We start from the raw sequence: 19,852 nt of genomic DNA on the forward strand, positions 1-19,852 counted from the left end.
CATGCTGTACGCGCGGTGCCTGGCGGAATTCGATGGTGACCGGGCCCTCCGCGCCGTCACGCTGGTTGATCAGCTACTCCAGGAGAGTGACGCCTGGATCTGCACCATCCGCACCGAGCTCCGCCACGCACTGGAGAACGTGAGCGTCAAGGACAAAAAAGTGCCCGACTCGCTGAACTCGCCACGAACAGCCCCGAGCGTCGAGGTGCTGCGGCTCACCAGTGCTGTCTCTCCGCGTGGTGCTGTGGGGCACGGCCCGAACAGCGAGGATGGCGAGGACGGACAAAGCTACGGGCGACAGGGCTACGGCGCTGGCGCAGAGACCACCGCCTCCGCCTCCATTGCTGCCACGACGGTTGGCAAATGTACGGCTCGCACGATTGAGGTGCCGACTCTGCAGATGCCGACCAGCCATTCCTCAACTGGGTCGCCGTCGCCGCTCGATGACGACCGCCACAGCCCGGGGTGGAACTCACCGGAAGAAGCACCACTGCGGCCGCGGCGTTCGACAACGGTAGGAACTGCAGGCACGGCTTCCACCACTGCCGTCGAATCCGCTTCCGTGCACGACGAACCGTCGCCGGGAGGTGGCGGTAGCGGTGGCGGCGCCGGTGGTGCCGCGATGGATGACGATGACCGAAGCCGCCGCAGCACCTCCATCCAGCTCAGTGCCACTGGTGGCAACCCCAGCGGGGCGGACTTATTCTCCTTAGTAAACAGTGTGAATGCAGGCATTTCCAGTAACACGGCGATGCCGACCGCACACAGCAACCACAGTCCCATCTCCACCGCTCCACATTTGCCACAGCTGCCGGCGATTCGAGTACACACAGAGAGCTCGAGCGAGTGCATGACGGCACTTTTTTCCCTCCGTGAGGCCAAGTCGCACATCCGCAAAGCGCTTCGCGGCATCTTCATCGTCAGCGGTGACGCGTATTCCCTCATCAAGAACTGGGAGGAGGCGCTGAAGGTCTACTCGCATGCCCTCGTCATCACCATGAGTGAAGTCGAAGCCGCCAGCGCGGCCGCACAGTCGCGCCGCCGCGTCAGCCACAGCACCCCACAAGCTCACTTTTCGTCGCAACAGTCGTCGACGAGCCCGGTCGCCGCGGACGACGGCGCGTCCCTGTCCGCTCCCCACGACGCCTACGAGACTTTCGGCAACAACGTCCGCGGTGACGTCAGTACCTCTCTGCAAGCCTGGGGCCCAGTTGTCCCCCTGGATGAGGAGTTCTTCCTGTGGGATGAGGAGGACGTGCTCATGTCCGACAACCTCATCAACCGCGAGCTTACGGCGTCGACGGCAGCGAGGGATCTTCGGGCAGTGGTGGCTGATGAGGAGCGCATGGATTCGCGCGCGTGCGAGAGCGTCGTGCTCAGTAAACTGGCGAACGTGTACCGTGCCCTCGAAAAGCCTGCCACGGCGATTCACTACCACACCCTGGTCATGGAATACGCCAACGAGTGCCACGACAAGTTGCTGGCCTACAACTCTATGCTGAGCCTTGCTCGGCTGTACACCGCAGCGAACATGAGCGACAAGGCACGTGACGCGTGGGCAAAGGTGAGTGAACTGGCAAAGGAGTACGAGGACAAGGAAGTCAGTCGGGAGACGATGCGCAACATCGTGGCAGCGCAGGAAGCCGCTGGCATGTATATGGACGTGGTGAAGACGGCGGAGGAGCTGGAAAAGCTGGCCACCGGCGAGGAGGGCGAAGACGCCGCCAGAGATAGCCGCTTTGCCCTCGAGGCGCTGGCAAACGCGAACCTGCAGCTGGGTCAGTTCGACGCTTGCATCGCCGCCCTCGACAGCCGTGAAAAGGTGCAGGAGAAGTCGGTGGAGTGGAGCGGCGCGCTGCTGAGCATGCGCGCCAAGGCACGAATGGGCCTTAACAAGTCGGCGGAAGCGATCAAGGTGATGCAGAGCTGGGCCACCAAGGCACGCAATCTCGCCAACTGGGTGGAGCTCGGTAAGGCAAACTCGGCGCTCTCTGCAGCGTATGCCTCAGAGAATCACAACATGCAGGCGCGCTGCCACCACGAGGCCACGCTGAACGCCTTTGCCCTGGCCGAGACGCTCGACGAGGAGTGCCGCCACATTGCACTGGAGAGCGCGCGGTGGTTGGTACACTACGCGTACCTGAACGACACCACGGTGCAGATCGACCCTGCGCTCACGTACACCGGTGGTGGTCTCACAAGCGACTCGGAGGCGAGCGGCTGTGATTTCCACTACGCAGACAGCGGCCTGTGCAACATCAGCGGCGACCTTGGGGTGATGCTCGCCAGGGAGGAAGAGCTGCGCCGCACATCCTCGATGCTTGGAGAAAACTGCAAGTTTGGCTTTAACGATGACGACGACGACTTTGGTGGTGGTGGTGGTGGTGGTCTCCTATCGAATCAGAGCATGTTCGGCGTACGTCCCCCCGAGCCGTCGCTTGCCGATGCGCCCTCGCCGAAGGGCCACAGCATGTCGGAGAAGGAGGAACAGCGTGACAATTACGCGGCAGCGCACGGGGAGGAGGACGACGGCGAGGGAGCAGCCGCAGCAACTGAAGATGACACACCGTCTATGGCGTCCTCCTTCGTCTCTTCATTCCTGGCGCCGAAGGATTCGGGCATGGCAACGCAGCCGCCCTCGCTGGCATCCAGCGTTAACATCTCGATGCGAGGGTCCCTAACCCACCTGGACGCCGCGCTGGGCGGCGGCAACGATCACAGCGAAGGCAGCAGCAGCGCAGGGCAGTCGGACGGTGGCGACAACGAAGCTGGCGAAGACGTGGAAGATGAAGCGCCCCGCTCTATGGATGTGGAACACGTTGCAGAACACCAACAAGACCCTAAGCTGCCGATAAGCGTCGAGGGCGAGGAGGCCGGTGACTTGGTGAATCTAAAGAAGTCCGCACCGAAGCCGAGCGCAGCGACACCGACGCCAACCGTCATCACTGCGGCAGCCAAGCCTACCGTGAACACCGCGACAGTGGCCGGTAGCGGCTCAACGGTCGGCAAGTCCGCCTCCAGCACCTACGTGCCGCCGCCAACGAGTCTCGCCAATGTATCCATCTGCAGCCGCCCGGCAGCAGCCGCAGCAGGCACCGATGTCTTGGAGCTGCCGGTCGACGCCAGCCACTCCGCATCCGAGCACGCGACACTCTCAGGCCCCAGCACCACCAGCTCCCCTTTGATGAGCAGCTCCCCACGCGGAGCAGCCTTTCAAGGTGGACCAGCAGCAACCGCCAGCGGCGGGGACGATGACGGCGCTCACGAGCGCAAGCCCTCGACGGTGCGCACGACGTACTTTCGAGGCGCCATTGAGATGATTGAGACGGCAGCTCAGCTGCTTCTCGTCCCTCGCAGCGTGCGCCACATTGTCATTCCGTATAGTCCAGCCGAAGCCGTTGACTTTGCCCTGATCGCCCATCCGCAGTCCCTCTTCGTCTTCTACTTTGCCGAGTACACGACCGCGTACGGGGCCCAGTGTGACGTGGTTGTTCGTCCTCCGCACGCCGCCGGCTTCATGAAGTTGCGTGCGCAGATATCCCTCCAGGAGTACCACAACAAAGACGCGATGAGCGCACTGCTGGCGTCAACTTCTGCCGAGTTTTCGATAACAGGGGAGCACGGCAATGCTGCAGAGACTTCTGGTGCCGCCTCGTCATCCACACACCCCTTCGGGACGGCTATGGCGCGCGCCGCAACGGGGAGCGTGGCTGCGAGTCCACCCCTCACCCACTCAACCCCAGAAGTGTTGCGCGCTGCCTTGGAAGAGGAGACATCCACGTGCCTGCGCAACCTCTACGCGGATGCCTGGCAGCCCATCGCAGATCGCATGCGCCGCGAGCACGTAAACTACCAAGACGTCGAGGAACTCATTATAATGCCGGATGTGTCCCTCATGCACCTGCCTTTTGCCGGCTTCTTGCCATCGCCCAACTACGGCGACGAGGAGGCACCACTTGGCGAGCAGTTCACGTTGATTGTGACGCCATGTCTGACCCACTTTGTGCACTATGGCATGGCACATCAGCCACAGCGCTCGCGCAACACGAGCGGGGCCCTGGACCCGGCGGCCAAGAAGTACATCTTCTTGCCCTACGACGGTAGTCTCGGCGCTGGTTCCGCGGCGCCTTCTCCTCAGCTCGCGATGCCGAGCTTCGCGCTGTGCGCGACGTCGTCTTCGAGCACACGGCCGCAGCAGCAGACGAAGACCGGCACTGGCACGGCCGCAAATTCTGCTACTAGTGCGCTAACAGCCACGGTGGGCTCCGCCGCCAGCAAGGCGTCGGTGCACAACGCTGTCGCACCTCCTGTCTCGTCTGCACACTCCCTCGCAGACTCCTTGCCCACTGGACATCCCCTTGCTACCTTTTCGACTATAGGTAACATGAGTGTGCGCAGCAACCCTGTGCCAGCTGATCCCACGTCAGCTACGCCAAGTAGTGCGCCGCAGCTGAGCGAAAGGCCCGACACCTTTGACGATTTGCTGCGCACGTGGCGGGTGCACCGTGGGTGCACGCGCAAGGAACTCATCCAGGCCTTCACGGATGTGCGCACGCGGGCATTGATGTTCCTTGCCCCGGTCGACCAGGGGTCCATTCGAGTCGCAGACGGGGTCGTGACAATTCAGGATCTGACGCAGAATCTGCAGCAGGTGCGTGTTCAACAGCCGGCTGCCAACGTCACCAACCTACCCAGCAATGCCACCTCGCTTGCCACGAGTGGTTCTCCTGGCGCCACCGCGACAGCGATACCCCCCAACACGTCAGGGGCGCCGCCGGCTCTCCCTTTGCCTCCTCTCTGCTCTCACGTCGACCTACTCATTCTTACCGCCAACCGCAGCCAGTACCCTACGGTCAGCGACGCTGGTGCGTCGGCCAAGTTGTGCATGGAGCTGGGCGTCCACCGAGTTCTTCGACTCAACATTCTTCATGGATTATTGCCAAATGACGAGCACCATGCCTTCATCGCACTTTACCTGGCCAATCTCAAGAAAGTGATGCGGTGGATGCTGAAGAACCCGTACGCGGTGGCGCTTCGCACGACGATGGCTGAGGCGCGGAGGCTGGGCATGTCCTCCAATACATGGGGCGCGTTCACCCTGGTAGGTGTTCCGTGAATAGTGAGTGATGGCGTGCAATCCGATTCGTACGTGTATGTGTGTGTAATTTGGCCCAGTGAGTGGCACTCCTAATTATACACCTCTTCTTTTCCGCCATGCTGCTTTACATGTCCTAAACAGGCTCATGTGTAGGCACGTAAACCCCACGATAGCTGCGCATTGGCATTCGTCTGTGTAGGCATGGCGGAATTTCTCTGTTGAACTGAGAAGAGGCGTGCCGCCCTTTCTCCCATCCCTTCCTCTTTGTTCTTGCGCTTCTTCGGTTCTCTACCTTGCTCTTTACCTTTCCTTTGCCCGTGTGCGAATGTGTGTTTGTGCGTGCGTGTGGGTGTGTGGTGAGTGGGTGGAAGGGTGCATGTGTTGGTGGTTGTGTGCTTGCGACTGAGCGGGTGTGGAGACAGCGACGGCCGTTAGCACCCTAGCTAGCGCTACTCCACCCCCTCCCCCTTCCCCGCATCTTCACTCTTCCTCTTCCTCGATTACGTCCCTGTGAACTTCTTCTTTGTGTGCGTGGGGGAGGGGGGAGTGTTTTGTTGTTGCTGTTGTTGTCCTCCCCTCACCGCCACCGCCACTGCGTGAGCGATCGTGAGCTGCCGCGAATAAATGCTGAAAACATTGAAACGCTGTCCTGTCTCCATGACTTCCTTTTCAGGTCCCGTATGCTGGGACTGAAAGCTGCTCTTCTTTCTTCTGTCATTATTTCTGTACTCGTTGTTTGTTGTTCCTGTTAGTGCAGCAGCTTGTGGGTGTGCTACTGCTATTTCTGCATCTATGTGGGCGTGTGTAGGGGGTGTGCTTGTGACTAAGGTAAGCAAGGCGTGTGCACGAGCGCACGATCTCTCTTCCCTTTTCGTGTTTTGTCTGTCTCTTTCCCTTGTCCCGGTTGCAAGAATGCACGTGGCGCGCATATCGACAGTACGCGCCCGCCGGCGCCAATCGCACATGCGTGCGTGTGCGTGTGTGTGTGTGTGTGTGTGTGTGTTTTGGTGCAGTTTGGTGCTGCTGCTGCACTTTTCGGTGGGCCAGTATTCATCATGATGTATTTTCTGCACAGTGATGCCACTTGTTTCTCACTCGCGCTCACGTGCACGTCCTTTCGATCTTCCCAATATGTGTGTCGGAGGACAAACAGATTTTTCGCTTCTCAGGTGAGAGCCCATTGCAAACGGTGAATTGTCCACGTAAAAAATATATATATACACAAAATTAAGGGCCTGCGTATCCACATCCCCTTCCCCTTCCCCCTTCTCCCTCTCTTCGCACGCGTGTTCTGCCGCATCGCTACGCCTATTCGCTGGTAACCCAGAGTCGCTAGGAAGCGGAGTCGGCTGCGACGAAGGCATGCGAGCACTGCACATTACACGCGCGCAGGAGAGCAGGGGAGAAATTGCAGAGGAAGATGCATACAGTCCTTTGGCAGAGTCTTCTCGCTCTCTCTCTCCTCCTGTGCCTTCGTGAGGGAGAGATCCTTGTAGGGGATGGAGCCCTTTGCTTCGCCTCCTCACGGGTGTGTTGGCGATGCTGGGGTGTGCCCCCTCTCTCCAACGTGCATCTCATGCGTGGCCCGCCAACTGTCTCATCTGCCTTGAATGCTGTGGGACCCTCCCTATTCTCCCCGTATCGCCCTCTGATTTCCTTTAACACTCTTCTTGTTTCGCGTGTGTGTGTTGCTACTGCTCACCCCCCCCCCTGCACTCCCCAGGAGGTGCAGCGGACAAACCCCGCTTGACGCACATACAAGCTTACACATATACATATACATACACGCACCCGGGCAATATTTCTGTGAACCCTACCTTGACGAGCATCGACAGTGCCGCTCACACATATCATAGAAACTCAGCGGCGCACGGAATTGTTTTTTTGTTTGTGAGGGGGGAGGCGGGTCTCTGAAAAGACGTAACAGCACGAGAGAGCATAGAAGTGTGCTTTGTGTGTGTGTGTGATCGGCTTGCATTCGTTGAGCTCTTTTTTTTTGTTTTTTCGTTATTCTGAGTGGCGGTGCTTTCTCCTTGACGTGGCGGCCAGAAGCTCCGCTGTGAGAGCACACACACACACACACACACATAGAGTGAGAGGCACCACATGCACCAAGCGCATAAACGGCAGAACACACATCTACATACAAACGGGAAGAAGCGAAGACAAAGTGCTCGCAAAGGAAAACAAAAGGAAATCAGCACATTCACCTCATCGCCTGCGTCGTCTCCTCTCCTTTTTCCTTTGCTTTTGTGCTTTGTGGTACGGCATGGCCTCCTACAACCCCGCCCCGCTGCCGGTGCGCTTCGGCAGCAATGTTAGTCTCACTTTACACCAGGCGTTTCTCTCGACAGCCGGTGTGCTGCTCAGCGATCCCGTGGCGCGCGTCCATGTTGTCACGGTCAAGAGACTGCACGCATCGCCGCCCTTCTCCGTATCCAATGCAAATCCTCATACCCGCGGCGTTGCCGCAGCAGAGGAGGGAATCCGTACAGTGCTGAACTCGAAGGAGGTGGGCAAGTCCAAGCCACACTTCTTCACCGCACATCCCAAGTTCAACGAGACCTTCAACTTTACCGTGGCAGAGACGAGTACCTTGACGTCACTGTCGATTCCAGTAAAGGCGGTTTCGGACAGAGCTAACGCTTCCGCCCAATGCCGTGGGAAACGGGAGGGTGACCGTGGCTGCAGCGAAAGCGTTGTGGACTTCGTGGTTGTCACGATCGAGTCCGCTGACGGCACAGTCTTCTACGGCGAGGCATACGCGCCTTTCAGCCCACACTGTCCCAGCTCTGTTCCCGCCGCAAGTCCAGTGCGTGTGATGCTGTCCCCTCGCAACGCCCAGGATACCGCAGACCCACTTTTTCTGCAGGACAACGCACTGCTGGAAGCGAGGCACCTCGACGACTTTGGGTTTGTGACAATGAGCTGGGAGGTGGCAGTGGTGCCGCACGGTGGGGCGCTGATGGGGACTGAGCCTCCGCTTACCTCCTCCGCACCTTCTGGTAGTGCTTCACCGTTCCCAGTTGGGTTGACGCTCCGGGCAACGTGGCTGGCGCGTGCCACCGCCTACGTGCGCGGTGCCCATTACACCACATCCGTCGAGTTTGGAGGACAGGACCGCTTCATCTTCTCCGATCCTCAGCAGCCGCTGTGTTTGACGCTGCAGGGCGGGTCGGCCGAGCTGGAGCTGCGGCGCGCCGTCTTCCACTGCTCTGTCCAGAGCGTTGTCGACCCCACTAAGTCACATGACGTGGCAGTGCCGCTGCCGCTCCCGCCGCTGACCTCCGCTGCGGCCCGCAACCGCGACGTTCGGTGGGCGGCGCCTGTCCGCACCATCAACGGCGTGGACCTCGGTTTGCTGCTCGTGACGATGCGAGTCTCCACCAAGCCGCTCTCCGCCGATGCGCCGCGCTGCCCGGACGCGGCGTGCACACGCGTCAATGACCCGGTTCATCAAGAAGAGTACCAGCACGTGGCACAGCTCTGGGGGAAGTCACAGCCGCCACAAGCGCCGCTCGGCGCCTATCAGCCTATTGCTTGGGAGTCGCAGCAGCACGTCGCTGAGGCTGCGCGGCGCCAGTTGAAGCGCCAGTGCATCCTGGAAGCGCAACCCACCGCGGAGCATGTGCGCCACATCTTCGATGTTCTCATGGGCCGCACTTCGCTCGACGGCGGGGTGGCCCAGTTGGCAGCGATGTTCAGCGGCAAAAATGCTGCAGAGGTGACTGCCGGAGACCTGCGGGAGCTGATGGTGGGCTGCGCCTTTCACGCGGCACAGATGTCGGTGCAGGATGCAGCGCGCTTCTGCTTCGTTGCACTGCGCCGCGACGTCGAGGATGCCGTGGCGGCTGAGGAGGTGCAGTACATAGTGGATTACTGCCTGCTGGAGAAGACGATCGAAATGCCGACAGGAGAGAGGAAGCGCTTAGTCACCGACCTGTTCGCCGACGTAGGCACCATCTCCTACCACGACTTCGCGAAGTACCTTCTGCACAACTACGCCTTGTGGGCGGCACTCGGTGTCCCGCTTACCGTGGACGAATCGGTGTCGAACGTGCAGCGTCAGCATGCTGACCTTCTTCACGCGCCAGGATCGGGTGCGGCCGTATTGGACGTCGCAACCCTTCCTCAGCCACTCCGGGCAACGACTGGTGCGCCAGTGACGGCGGCAGCGGCAACCGCCACGCAAAGCTCTGCCGTGGCCCTCGCGGCCGCACTCTCCGACCCTGTGTCGTCAACTACGTGGCGGACCTTTGTGGTGCGTGTCGCGCAGGCGCCCCAGAAGGCGTTCAGCGTGACTGCCCACGCGGCAGACCGTGTTAGTGACATCATGGCTATGGTTGAGGGGCGCACTGGCATCAAGGCTGAGCGCCAGGAGTGGAGAGTGGTCAGTGGCGGTGCAGAGGGGGCTGGCGTGTCTTGTGCAGCAGCGCAGAAGTCGCTCGATCCAGCAACACTAGTGGGCAGTACGACGCTTGGCCTCCCGTCGGCACTGTGCAGCCGTTCAGCTCCGTTTACGTCAACCTTTGGCAGCAACGCCGCGCAAGAGGTCTGGATCTATGAGGCTGAGGAGTCCGTTCAAGTGCGTTTTCATGTCAAAGATCGACTGCACAGCACGAAGGACTGGCAGGAGCGGCTGCCAGTGAAGGAGAAGGTGCTGAAAGTGCGCGCCGCAGTGCAGCGCAGGACGCTCATCCCACTCTCCCGATGTACCCTCACAGTGAAGCACAGCAATGGCATGGTGACGAAGCTGCAGGACCGCCACACGCTCGGCCACTATCACCTTATGAGCGGCGATGTCATCGAGGTCTCGCACGAGTAACCGTGTCAGCACCCCAGTGCATTTGCGGCAGCGGTGCAAACGGCATGAACGGCGACGACGCGGAGCCTGCTTCTTTTGTTTGCTTGCCTAAAGGGTGTGCTCGCGGTGCTTAGATGGTTGCATGGGTGCGTCTGTGAGGGTACGAAGCGCTGCATGCATGGTAGAGGACGCTGCACATGGACCCTGGTTGAGTGGGTGGGGGTGGGCCTGAGTCTTTATAAGACATTTTGTCCCCCTTCTTGCTCTTGTGTGTCTTTGTGGGCGCAGATGCTTCTCCACCCTCGTGTACATCATTAGTGCCGGGGTAGAGTCTGCAAGGTGTGCGTAGGCAGATCTGTGTACATGCTCTCTGGTCCAGGATCGACGACCGTTTTCGGTTTGGCTGTTGTTTCGTCTTTCCGATGCTCTGTCGCTCTGCGTGTGTTTGCGCCGCCGCTTGTCTGCTCGCACGAGGCACCTCTGTTACTTTTTCGTTACGTGTTTTCCTCCTCCCTGAGAGAATTTGATTTTTTATGGCGCACATGTCGTGGGTGGGTATGCCTGGAACAGTAGCATGAAGTGTCTTTACTCTCAGCTTCAGATGTTGTGCTGTGTGCTCCTGCGTCTTCGCTGTTGATTTCTTCGAGAGAGAGCTAGCGAGAACGAGAGCGAACAACCCGCCGGGGAGACCAAGCAAAAGGTAGATGCATGCCAAGTGTGCAAGAGTGTACCAATCTCTGCAGCAAAGACGTGGGTCAATGTGTGCTGCGCATGAAAACGCCCCTGCCCCTCTTTTTTCCCCTTCGGAACCGACGCATGCACATCAGCAAGGGTACCTCAGGGGCCTGCACCGTTTGCGCTGGAGCGTGTGTGTGTGGAGGCAGTATATTGACCCCTCTCCTGGAAGTACGATCTCCACGCATAAAGTGGCCAGCGCCTTGGCGCGCTGCCGCCGTCCCCCCCCCCCCTCCATAACCGCGGGCATTTTCCGGTGGGAAGAGAAAACGGTTGCAACGGTATTTCATCCTTGCGCCTCTTAATAATCTACAGCGACGCGTCCCCAGTGATTCTCTCGTTGTGTTCGTGTGCCCTTTGAGGAAAAAGAAAGGGGCGGATACGTGTCGTCGGGCGAACTACCGCACACCCACATACCCACCCTGGAGCACACGGTAGCCCTCTCGGCACACACAAATGTGGCGTATTTGTCACCCACACACACACACACACACCGCTATGGCTCCTTGTCAGGCGCCATCGCCTCTTTGACAGATATGCGCTCTTGCTGTTGCATCCCCGACCCTCTCTGTCTTGCTTGCCTCTCTCCTTTCGATCAGGCTTTCATGGCACACGAGCACGCACACACACACGCACAAGTGCGCCAACACCGTATTCATTCAGGAGTACCGATCACTTCCAGTCGCTGCCTCGAGCAGTCCGTACCCTCGCCCTCACCTCTCTCCACTGTGAAGTCTGTTCAAGCTTCTCGCCACCCGCGTCATGCGCGATGTGGTCACTCTCTTTATCGAGGCAAGCGTAGCGAAGGGTGAGTGGCAGGCAGCCCTCAGTGCACTGAAACTCCCTCGAGCCAGTCAGAGCAACAGCACCAGCAGCAGCACCAGTGCCGGCTCGTCGTTTGGGGCGGAGGCGGCCTCGAACCTCTTTCGTCTCTCTAGCACCCTCTCCAAGAAGGGGGAGTGGATGGCCGCGCTCGCGGTGCTGCGCAATGCCCCATTGCCGTTTGCCGCGCAGGGGCGCAACCCGTATTCGTCTGCGTATCTGGCAGCGCGCGTCCGGGCATACCAGCATGTCCTGACGGCCTGCTGCAGCGGCAGCTCAGCAGCAGTTGTAGACAACGCTGCAGCAGTCACAAGACCGACTGCATCTGCGCGTGATGTGAAGGGAGGTACGGAAGATATGTCCTTTGAGTGCGCTTTGGCGCTAGCCAAAGAGGCGTTCTGCATGTTTGACAGCGCGCCAGCCCTCTGCGGACGGAGCAAGACGCCGTGTGAAGAGCCGGCAGGTCGAAACTTGGCGAAGCGGCGCGTTACCCCCGTAGCCGCATCCTCTGTGGAGTTGGATGCTGGAACGACATGTGTCGAGGACCTCTTGCGATGGTGCCGCGCTGAGCTTCCCCGGCGCCGTTCCTGCACAGGGGTAGTCACATTAGAGCAAACAGAAACCGCCATACAGCAGCTGACGGAGCTATCTGACGCGGCTCTGCGCGCTATCTCAGATGTACACCTGGTCCCATCACACGGACCTTCGAGCGAGCCCGAAAATGAAACGGTCTCCGACCCGCACGCCGATTCATTGTACGCGCGGGTCGCCTCAGATGCGCAGCGCGCAGAGGATGACCTTACAAACCTACTGGCCGGCAACAATCGAGCCACGGATGCCTGGGCCACCTCACTCAACCTTCTACGGCGAATTCCAGCGGAGCGCATTTCCGGACAACTCTTCACCGCCCTTCTGCGGCACCTCCTCCACCATCACCGACGAGGCGAAGTAGCTCAACTGGTGCGCACGCTCGTATTGCTACAAAGGAGTGGTGACAGCGCGCAAAGGGCTTCACCAGCGCTGACCCGCACACCACCGTCACGTGCCACGGCGAGGGTGCTGCGTTTGGACAGTGTCGTAATAAAGGTTGTGGCGGAGGCGTGTCACCGGTTGCAACGCAGTGACCTGGCGGCTGAACTTCTCCTCGACACAGAAGCGCGCGCTGCGATGACACCGTCGGCAGCTGTACCGTTGATTATGACGCTGCGTGACGCCGGCACTTACTCGTCGGTGATGCTCTGGTGGGAGCTTCTACGGAAAGAGGAGCCCGTCCTGCGCTATCCGCTTCTGCAGCACGCGAAGCTCAGCAGCTACGTGGCCTCGTGTGTCTTGCGCAACACTACCGCGAGGGACGGCGGGGCCATCGCAGAGGCCCAGCAGGCGCCCTCCTCCTCCGCGGCGAAAGGCACGCGTGCCAGGTTCGCCGCTCGCTGGACTGGAGACTGGCGAAGCGCTCTGGGTGTCTTTCGTGACGCAGCGGCGCCAGCGCACGATCCTGCTCTCGTCCTACTTTTTCAGCTGCGCCTGCTTCGGCAGGCTGGGCAGTGGGAAGCTGCTGTGCAGCTTTTCAACGCGTTCTGTCTGGCACACCCCGGCATGCTGAGATCCAAGCAGTCTCCCCCCGATCTCGCTGGGCAGGTGCACAATGGCAGACACAACGACCGGCATCGCTGGCGCACCCACCGTGAGGCCCCCTATCCGGGCCCAGGTAGGGAGCGCGCTAGTGCCATGAAGAGCGCATGCGCTGTCCTGACGCAAGAGCACGCGGAGGAGTGGATACCATCGTCTGTGCTTGTCTGCCTGAAGCAGCAGGTACAGGATTTGAAGCCATGAAGATGGAACGCAAGGTGGAGCAGCGGCGTATTCCCGCCCCCCCCCACCCGCCTTTGTCGCCTTGAGTGCGCGCATTTGCATTTGACCTTTTTCCCTTTCTGCCGTTCAACGAAGCTCTTGACCGCGGAGTGCGTCCGCAACGAAGGCTGCCGCGTTCGTCGTGGTGGCGGTAGGGCGATGACGCACGCAGTGACGCCGCAGAGGTATGCAATGTACGCATTGACACAGAGAAAAGAGGTCGCTATGAAAGCTGATGAACGCGTATGCCTCGCTGTGTGACAGCCACCTTTTCAACTGCCGTAGTAAGCACACACACACACACTTCCCACACATACACCCTACTCGCTCCGCTGCGTATGGCGGTTGTGATGAAACATCTATGCGATGCAGGCATCTGCCGCGTCGTTATCGGCTCTCTTTGTCGTTGTTCTCCGCTTCATCATCTCCTAAATACCCACGCTCGCGCTGCCTTCCTCGATGCGCGCCTCTCTTCGCCCCCCGGTCGATTCCTCAGCACGCGTGATCCCATAGCGTTTCTTTTTTGCTGCTTCTGTGCTTGACAACCTTTGGCTCTCTGTTCCGCCTCGTGAAAGGCGGTAAGCTGCAGGCAAAGTGCACGCGCACGCGCGAGTTTCATTCGAGGTGTAGTTTCTCGCAGCTTGGTTGCATCTACGGGTCCGCGTCAAGAACAACAGAGGTTCGGCATCTACACGGACACATACCAGCGCATACGTGGTCAACACAAGGGAGCCGTCTGCGAAATGCGAAAAGAGGAAGTACGAATATCAATCCCGCCCCCTGCACAATGCCATCGTCCAACGCATCAGACCCGCCTATGCCAGACGGTAGGCTCCAAGGCGCGACCAGCGCGAACTTTGATCCGCCAGGGTCTATGAACATCGAGGAGACACCGTCCTTCTCCTCTGAACGCCTTGAGTACGAGAATATGCGGCAGTCAAATACGTCGGACATCTCTGCGGCCACGTCCGGGCAACGCCGAGGTGGACACGGCGGCAGCATCAGTAGCGACAGCGGCAGCGACCTCTACAGCGAAGGCGAAAGCGAGGACAGCGATCACTCGGAACGCCCCGGTAACACGGCACTATCCGTGTTCCAGCATAGCCTTCAGCGGCCCGGTGCACATGGAAACAAAACCGCTCTGCGCTCTCCCCGATCTCCTTTTCAGGCCATCCAATCGGAGAAGCAAGGCGGCAGCGACGACAATCGACTTGGCGCGAAGCGGATAACATGCTCACTCGCCAGCATCCCCGTGTCGTACTTCAGTAGCTCCAACGTGAAATCATTCTCCATTGGCAACGAAATCGGGTACAAGGCGCGGCGTCTGCGCCACTTCTACAAGATGATCAAGGATGACCGTCTGCCATGGATGACGGACTTCGCTGACATTCACAAGATGGAACTGCCGCGCAAGGCGAAGGAGATTGCGTGGCGGCTGAACCTGAACATCCCATACTACTCGTCAAACTACATTGAAATCTTCTACGTAGTCACGATGCCACTTCTTTTCGTGTACAACACGCCCTTCTTCGTTGTAACCTTTCTAGCCATTGTGATAATCCACTCCATCCGAATGCACAAAAAGAAAACGCACGAGTACGGCGATAGCATCGTGATGTTGGGTCGACGGATCAGATACCGCAAGCTGGGCCACCTGCTCGTGTTCGCCATGGTGATGCTCTTGATGTTCTTCGACGGATTGCGCACGCTGATGTGGGTGCTCCTGCTGAACGTCTGCATCATTGTTCCCCATGCACTGCTGCGAAAGCCCACGTACTTCGACGACGAGGACCTCGAGAAGTGCCGGCCAAAGATGGTGCAGTACGCGATTTGTCTGGTTATTCTGGTGCTCGCCTACCTGGAAGGCGACCTGTGTGCCGACGAGGCGGCAGAAAGCCGGCGCGCCGTGGAGCGGGAACGAAAGCGGGTGGCACAGGCTATGGCGAAGCACGAGGCAAAGGATTGACGCTCACGGTTGAAGTGTTTCTCCGGGCAACAACAGCAGTGGATGAAGACAGCGAAGGAAAAAGGCTACTTACCGGCTTCACACGCTACAGTGGCGTTGTGCTCTGTTGAAAAGGATGAGGCACCCCACCCCGCAGCGTTTCCTTTCTCTTTCTGCAGGCGTGCGCGCCATGGATTGCCGGTCCTGACGGTGTTTTGTTGTTGTTGTTCTGTATTAGCACTCGTGCTTTTGCGCTCGCTCTATGGTGTGGATGGCATCCGTTTGAGTGCTTCGTCTCTGTCTTTCCCTGTACAGCCCTGTCTCCTCCCCACAGCGTGTGCGTTTTGTACGTATACGTGTGGCGCACCGACCGACACATCACTGTCGTGTGCGCCTGCCGTAGTGTGAAGGAGGGAGGGAGGTGAGAAGGCGGTGGGTGCATGAATGAATAAATGGCGGAAATGCAGAGAAGGAGCTGTCTGGTTGGAGGTGGACGGCTGCGATGCGGCTCCATCGGCGCATGCCGCTCACTCTCCTCTTCCCTTCGACCGTACGCTTTTGTGCCCTGGAAGTGCTCTAGGAAGGTCATGGCGACTGTGCACGAGGATAGGTGGGCTCCTGCGTGCATTCTTCCTCGACGCTGTTCTTTTTTTGTTCAGTACCTTGCCCCTCCCCCTCCCCCCCCCCTCCTCGCGGCGGTTGTCAAGCTCGGCTTTTAGCCCCTCTCTCCGTCCTCTTAGGTAATGGCGTGGCCGTATATTTTACTGTGTCCTGTGTATGTGTGTGGGTGCGCGAGCCCATCGTAGATGAGGATGGGAAGGGAGACGGCAGCCAAGGTCCAGCCCTGCAGTCCTATTACGCTCAGCTGTGTGCGCGTCACAATCTTGGGTAGACACACACAAGCAACAACTGCCGTAGGTGCATGAGTATACTGTATACCAGTCATCGCCTCCATTCCCATCTCCCCTTCCGTACTCCCTTTTCTTAGGTCGAGGTTGCATTTTGTCATGTGTCGCGCAGAGGGGTTCACCCCTTCCGCACCCCCCCCCTCCCTGTTTATCCATCAACAAACTCGGATGGCGGGGGAGCGCCTCAGCGCGTGGTATCGTAAGCCACAGTATCTCCTGTGTAGGGAGAAGCCAAGCAGCCGCCCCCCATCCCCATCCCCTGCCGATGCCGCACCACTTCTGGTGGTACCAGTGTCAAGTCCCTACGACGTGGGGAAGTCAGAGCGATGCATCGCTGCGGATACTGGCGGTCAGGTCCTGGGCGGCGCTGCGTCGGACCTACCTGCGGTAGTGAACGCGTTTCTATCATTGATATGATATGCAGAGTGTCAGCGCGACTCGAACGCATCCCACCTGCCCCTCACACGGCCTGCCAGTGAGAAGCCTGCACCACCCCGAAGGGGACGTGCCACGTGGCAACCAGGATGATGGGTGAGCGGCTGTGAGGCAGCCTTCGCGGTGACAGGTGTGGATAGAATTTGAGACCGAGTCCGTGCTGAGGTGGCTGAGTCGGTGCGTTCCTTTAATGGGTGTGTCTACGGCTGCCTCGCGCCACGCGATTGGGGCTCGTGACAGGTCCGAGGGGTTAAAGTGGAGTTTGATTCGCGTTCTGTATCAGAACGGGTACGTTGAAAAGGGAAGACACGTTGCTCTGTTTAACTTTGTACGCATTCCTCGTGATACAACGGTGCGATGAAATCGGGGCCACGGCCGAGTTTTCCGGTTCTTTGTCCAGTGGAAGCGATATGTTTGTTCTGCTTGTCAGCACTGCTTCTCGTAGGCATATTTTTTCTTTTCGAAAGGCCCCCAATAACCGTATGGCACTCTTCTCCCTCGTTGGTTTCACTATCCATGCCTCCAGAGTAGCGCCCCCACCCACCCCCTGACGCCTCCACTCGGTGAGAGAGGAAGCTGAAAGAGTGGGGGGCTCCGCACTCTCGCCAGCACACACAAGAAGAGGGATATACGCGTATCAATGCTCTTGTGTGAGAAACGTGCGCTATTCCTGCCGGGATGACCCTCAGCGTGTAAGCGGTCCGGTCGCATACGCACCGTCCCCCAGAAGTCGGGGCCCTGGAGACGAATGTGCGGACTCGCTCAGTGGGCTCCAGTTACCCCGCCCCCGCCCCCCCCCACCGCCTTCCCTTCTTCCATTTCTCTCTCTCCCTCTGTGTGTCTTTTTGTTGCTAGTCATAGCCCTCTCTCTCTCGTCTCTTGCGCCTCGGTTTACAGGGAGTAACTAGCCCCTCTACCTCTCCCTCTCACGTACATACGTGTACGCCCTTTGGCTTCTGCGCCTGCCTCCTAGCCCCCCCCCACCACACCACCACACCACCCTTCCGCAGCATACTTTTTTTTTGTTAGCAAAGCACAACTTTTTACCCCGGAGGATGACTGACTTCAAAGCCGCGAAGGCAGACATGATCAGAAAGATGTCTTTTGTGGAAGGCTCAGCTTCCAGTCCCCGAGCGGACGTCTCGACTGACACAGCCACAGCTCACAGCACTCCTCCTGCGTACCCCGGGAGTGATGAGCCGCTGCCCAGCTATGTCTCCATCGTCATGTCTGACATTCCCATCGCCGCCAAGGTGCAGCAGCTGTACCACGTGAGTCGCCAGCACGTGATGCGCAACTTTATGGCCCTCCGCCCGTGGTCAGAGTTCTTCGACACAACGTTCTTCCACTCGCCCTCTGGGGTGACGGACACCGTGAACCGTCTGAACCGCAATCTCCCTTACTTTTACGCCAACTACTTGGTGGTGTCGCTGCTGTGCTCCTCCTACATCCTTCTCATCAACCTGCCATTTGCAGTGTATACCGTGATGATGGTGACATGGTACCTGTTCATCCGAAGTCGCTCTGCTATGGTGGCCGCCCTCGCCGCTCAAGGCGCCTCGGAAGAAGAGCAGATGGTGTACATCGCGAACCGCGCCTTTACTATATCGCAGCTGTACCTGATGCTCATTTTATTCGGTGTTGTCGGCTTCTACGTCACCAGCGGCAGCTCTGTCATCTTCTGGCTGTTGCTGACATCGTTTGGCGTGTCGGTCGGCCACGCGTCGATGCGCCGTCCTCCCATTCAAGACTCCGCCTTCGACTTTGTGTAGCTGTGACGGGCTACCACACTCCTAGGTAGGCCAGCATCACCGCCGTCTTCAATGAAGTAGCCTCGGCGATCCACGGAAGAGAACAGGGAAATAGGAGAGGCTAGGATGGCGCTGCGGGTGCGTCCTGGTGCACAATGGAAAGGACCCATGCACACAAATAGAGGGACAGAGAGACCCCATGAAAGACCTCTGAGTCTGTGAGTGTATGTGCATTTTTTGGCCGCCGTATATTGTGTCCATGTGAATAGCGCTCCACGGCAGGAATTCGAACAAATGACTTGGAGCTGGAGGCATTGCGAGCACTCTCCCACCCACCCACCCACACCCCTCTCTCCCCACTTTCCCCTTTCTTTTTCGACACATACCCACACACATGCATGCGTGCATGTGTGCGTATGCTTCAAACTTGTGTGCTTCCTCGGCTGATTTTCTGCTACGCCCCAGGTGAGCTCTTGTCTCTCAGTTGAAACCTGCTGCCTCCACACGTCAGTAGAGGCAAGGAAAGAGGAAGGAGCACGTGTGCGAGAATCGCACTAGTCGTGTCTCTTTGCAACAACCGGCAGCATCCCTTTCAGCCTTGCTCGACCTCACGGGCTCCTCTCACATTCACAGCGGCGGGACAACCATCCCATTCATCCACACTCCCTTCTCGCTGCCCCTCATTCTATCTACCGCTAACGTCAGCACAATATCATCATCGAGAACGACGGCTATTCTTCCCCGTTACTTCGTTTGCTTGCCCCGTCTCGCTCGCCTTTCCTTCCGTCACATCTGCGCGCATCTGCTTGTGTGTGTGTGTGGGTGGGTCTCGTCTTCACGATGCATCTGCTCTACAAAAAGAACGCCAATAACGCGCCAGCGCAGAAGATTCTCGCGGCGGCGGCGTACGCAGGCGTGGAGATTACCGCGGAGTCGTGTGACGAGAACAAGGCCAGCACCGACGCTGACTTCCTCAACTTCTGCGACCCGTGTGGCGAGTATCCGGTGCTGGAGATCGGGGACGGCTCTGGTATCTCCGTGTTCGGTGCCAATGCGATCCTGCGCTACGTGGCGCGCATGAAGGATGAAGGCTCGGTGCACCCCTACGGTCGCACGCCGTTCGAGGCGAGTCAGGTGGACATGTGGATCGACTTTTCTAGCACGGAGATCGACGCGGCGAACATGCCGTACATTCGTATGGCGTACGAGAATGCCACCAGCGACGTACCGGCAGACGCCATTGATAAGGTGAAGGCTGTGCTTTCTGCACTGGAGGAGGTGCTGAGTGTGCGCACCTTTCTCGTCGGTGAGCGCCTGTCCATTGCCGATGTGGCCGTCGCCTTCTCCATTCATTGGGTGTATCGCTGCAACCGCAAGCACGGCCAGACCCTCTCCAAGGAGTACCGCGCCGTGTACCGCCACTATAACACGGTGATGCGTCACCCCAAGATTCACGCCATGATGCGCAAGGAGTGCGCAGCACTCGGCCCTCTGCGCAGCTAG

General features: G+C 59.0%; 6 protein-coding genes across 6 annotated transcripts in view; all 6 read left to right on the forward strand.

Moving 5' to 3' along the window:
* LMXM_32_1490 (conserved hypothetical protein) overlaps positions 1–5,116 on the forward strand; it is a gene marked incomplete at both ends in the record, with an annotated part of 10,314 nt that extends 5,198 nt beyond the window's left edge. Inside the window, one exon of the mRNA XM_003878353.1 lies at positions 3–5,116. Coding sequence (XP_003878402.1) covers positions 3–5,116 — 5,114 coding nt within the window. The remainder of the gene's footprint in view (positions 1–2) is intronic.
* A 2,251-nt stretch (positions 5,117–7,367) lies between these two features.
* LMXM_32_1500 (conserved hypothetical protein) lies at positions 7,368–9,923 on the forward strand (the record flags this gene model as incomplete). Its single annotated transcript, XM_003878354.1, has 1 exon — positions 7,368–9,923. The coding sequence occupies one exon, from the start codon at positions 7,368–7,370 to the stop codon at positions 9,921–9,923; it is 2,556 nt and encodes an 851-aa protein (XP_003878403.1).
* A 1,476-nt stretch (positions 9,924–11,399) lies between these two features.
* LMXM_32_1510 (conserved hypothetical protein) lies at positions 11,400–13,292 on the forward strand (the record flags this gene model as incomplete). Its single annotated transcript, XM_003878355.1, has 1 exon — positions 11,400–13,292. One exon carries the CDS (start codon positions 11,400–11,402, stop codon positions 13,290–13,292), a length of 1,893 nt encoding a protein of 630 aa, XP_003878404.1.
* Positions 13,293–14,652: 1,360 nt separating this feature from the next.
* On the forward strand, positions 14,653–15,276 carry LMXM_32_1520 (conserved hypothetical protein; the record flags this gene model as incomplete). The annotated part of the gene is made up of 1 exon (XM_003878356.1): positions 14,653–15,276. The coding sequence occupies one exon, from the start codon at positions 14,653–14,655 to the stop codon at positions 15,274–15,276; it is 624 nt and encodes a 207-aa protein (XP_003878405.1).
* A 2,548-nt stretch (positions 15,277–17,824) lies between these two features.
* On the forward strand, positions 17,825–18,370 carry LMXM_32_1530 (conserved hypothetical protein; the record flags this gene model as incomplete). Its single annotated transcript, XM_003878357.1, has 1 exon — positions 17,825–18,370. One exon carries the CDS (start codon positions 17,825–17,827, stop codon positions 18,368–18,370), a length of 546 nt encoding a protein of 181 aa, XP_003878406.1.
* An 819-nt stretch (positions 18,371–19,189) lies between these two features.
* On the forward strand, positions 19,190–19,852 carry LMXM_32_1540 (putative elongation factor 1-gamma; the record flags this gene model as incomplete). The annotated part of the gene is made up of 1 exon (XM_003878358.1): positions 19,190–19,852. One exon carries the CDS (start codon positions 19,190–19,192, stop codon positions 19,850–19,852), a length of 663 nt encoding a protein of 220 aa, XP_003878407.1.

Source organism: Leishmania mexicana, chromosome 32 (assembly GCF_000234665.1).
Source record: "Leishmania mexicana MHOM/GT/2001/U1103 complete genome, chromosome 32".
Lineage (NCBI taxonomy): Eukaryota > Euglenozoa > Kinetoplastea > Trypanosomatida > Trypanosomatidae > Leishmania > Leishmania mexicana.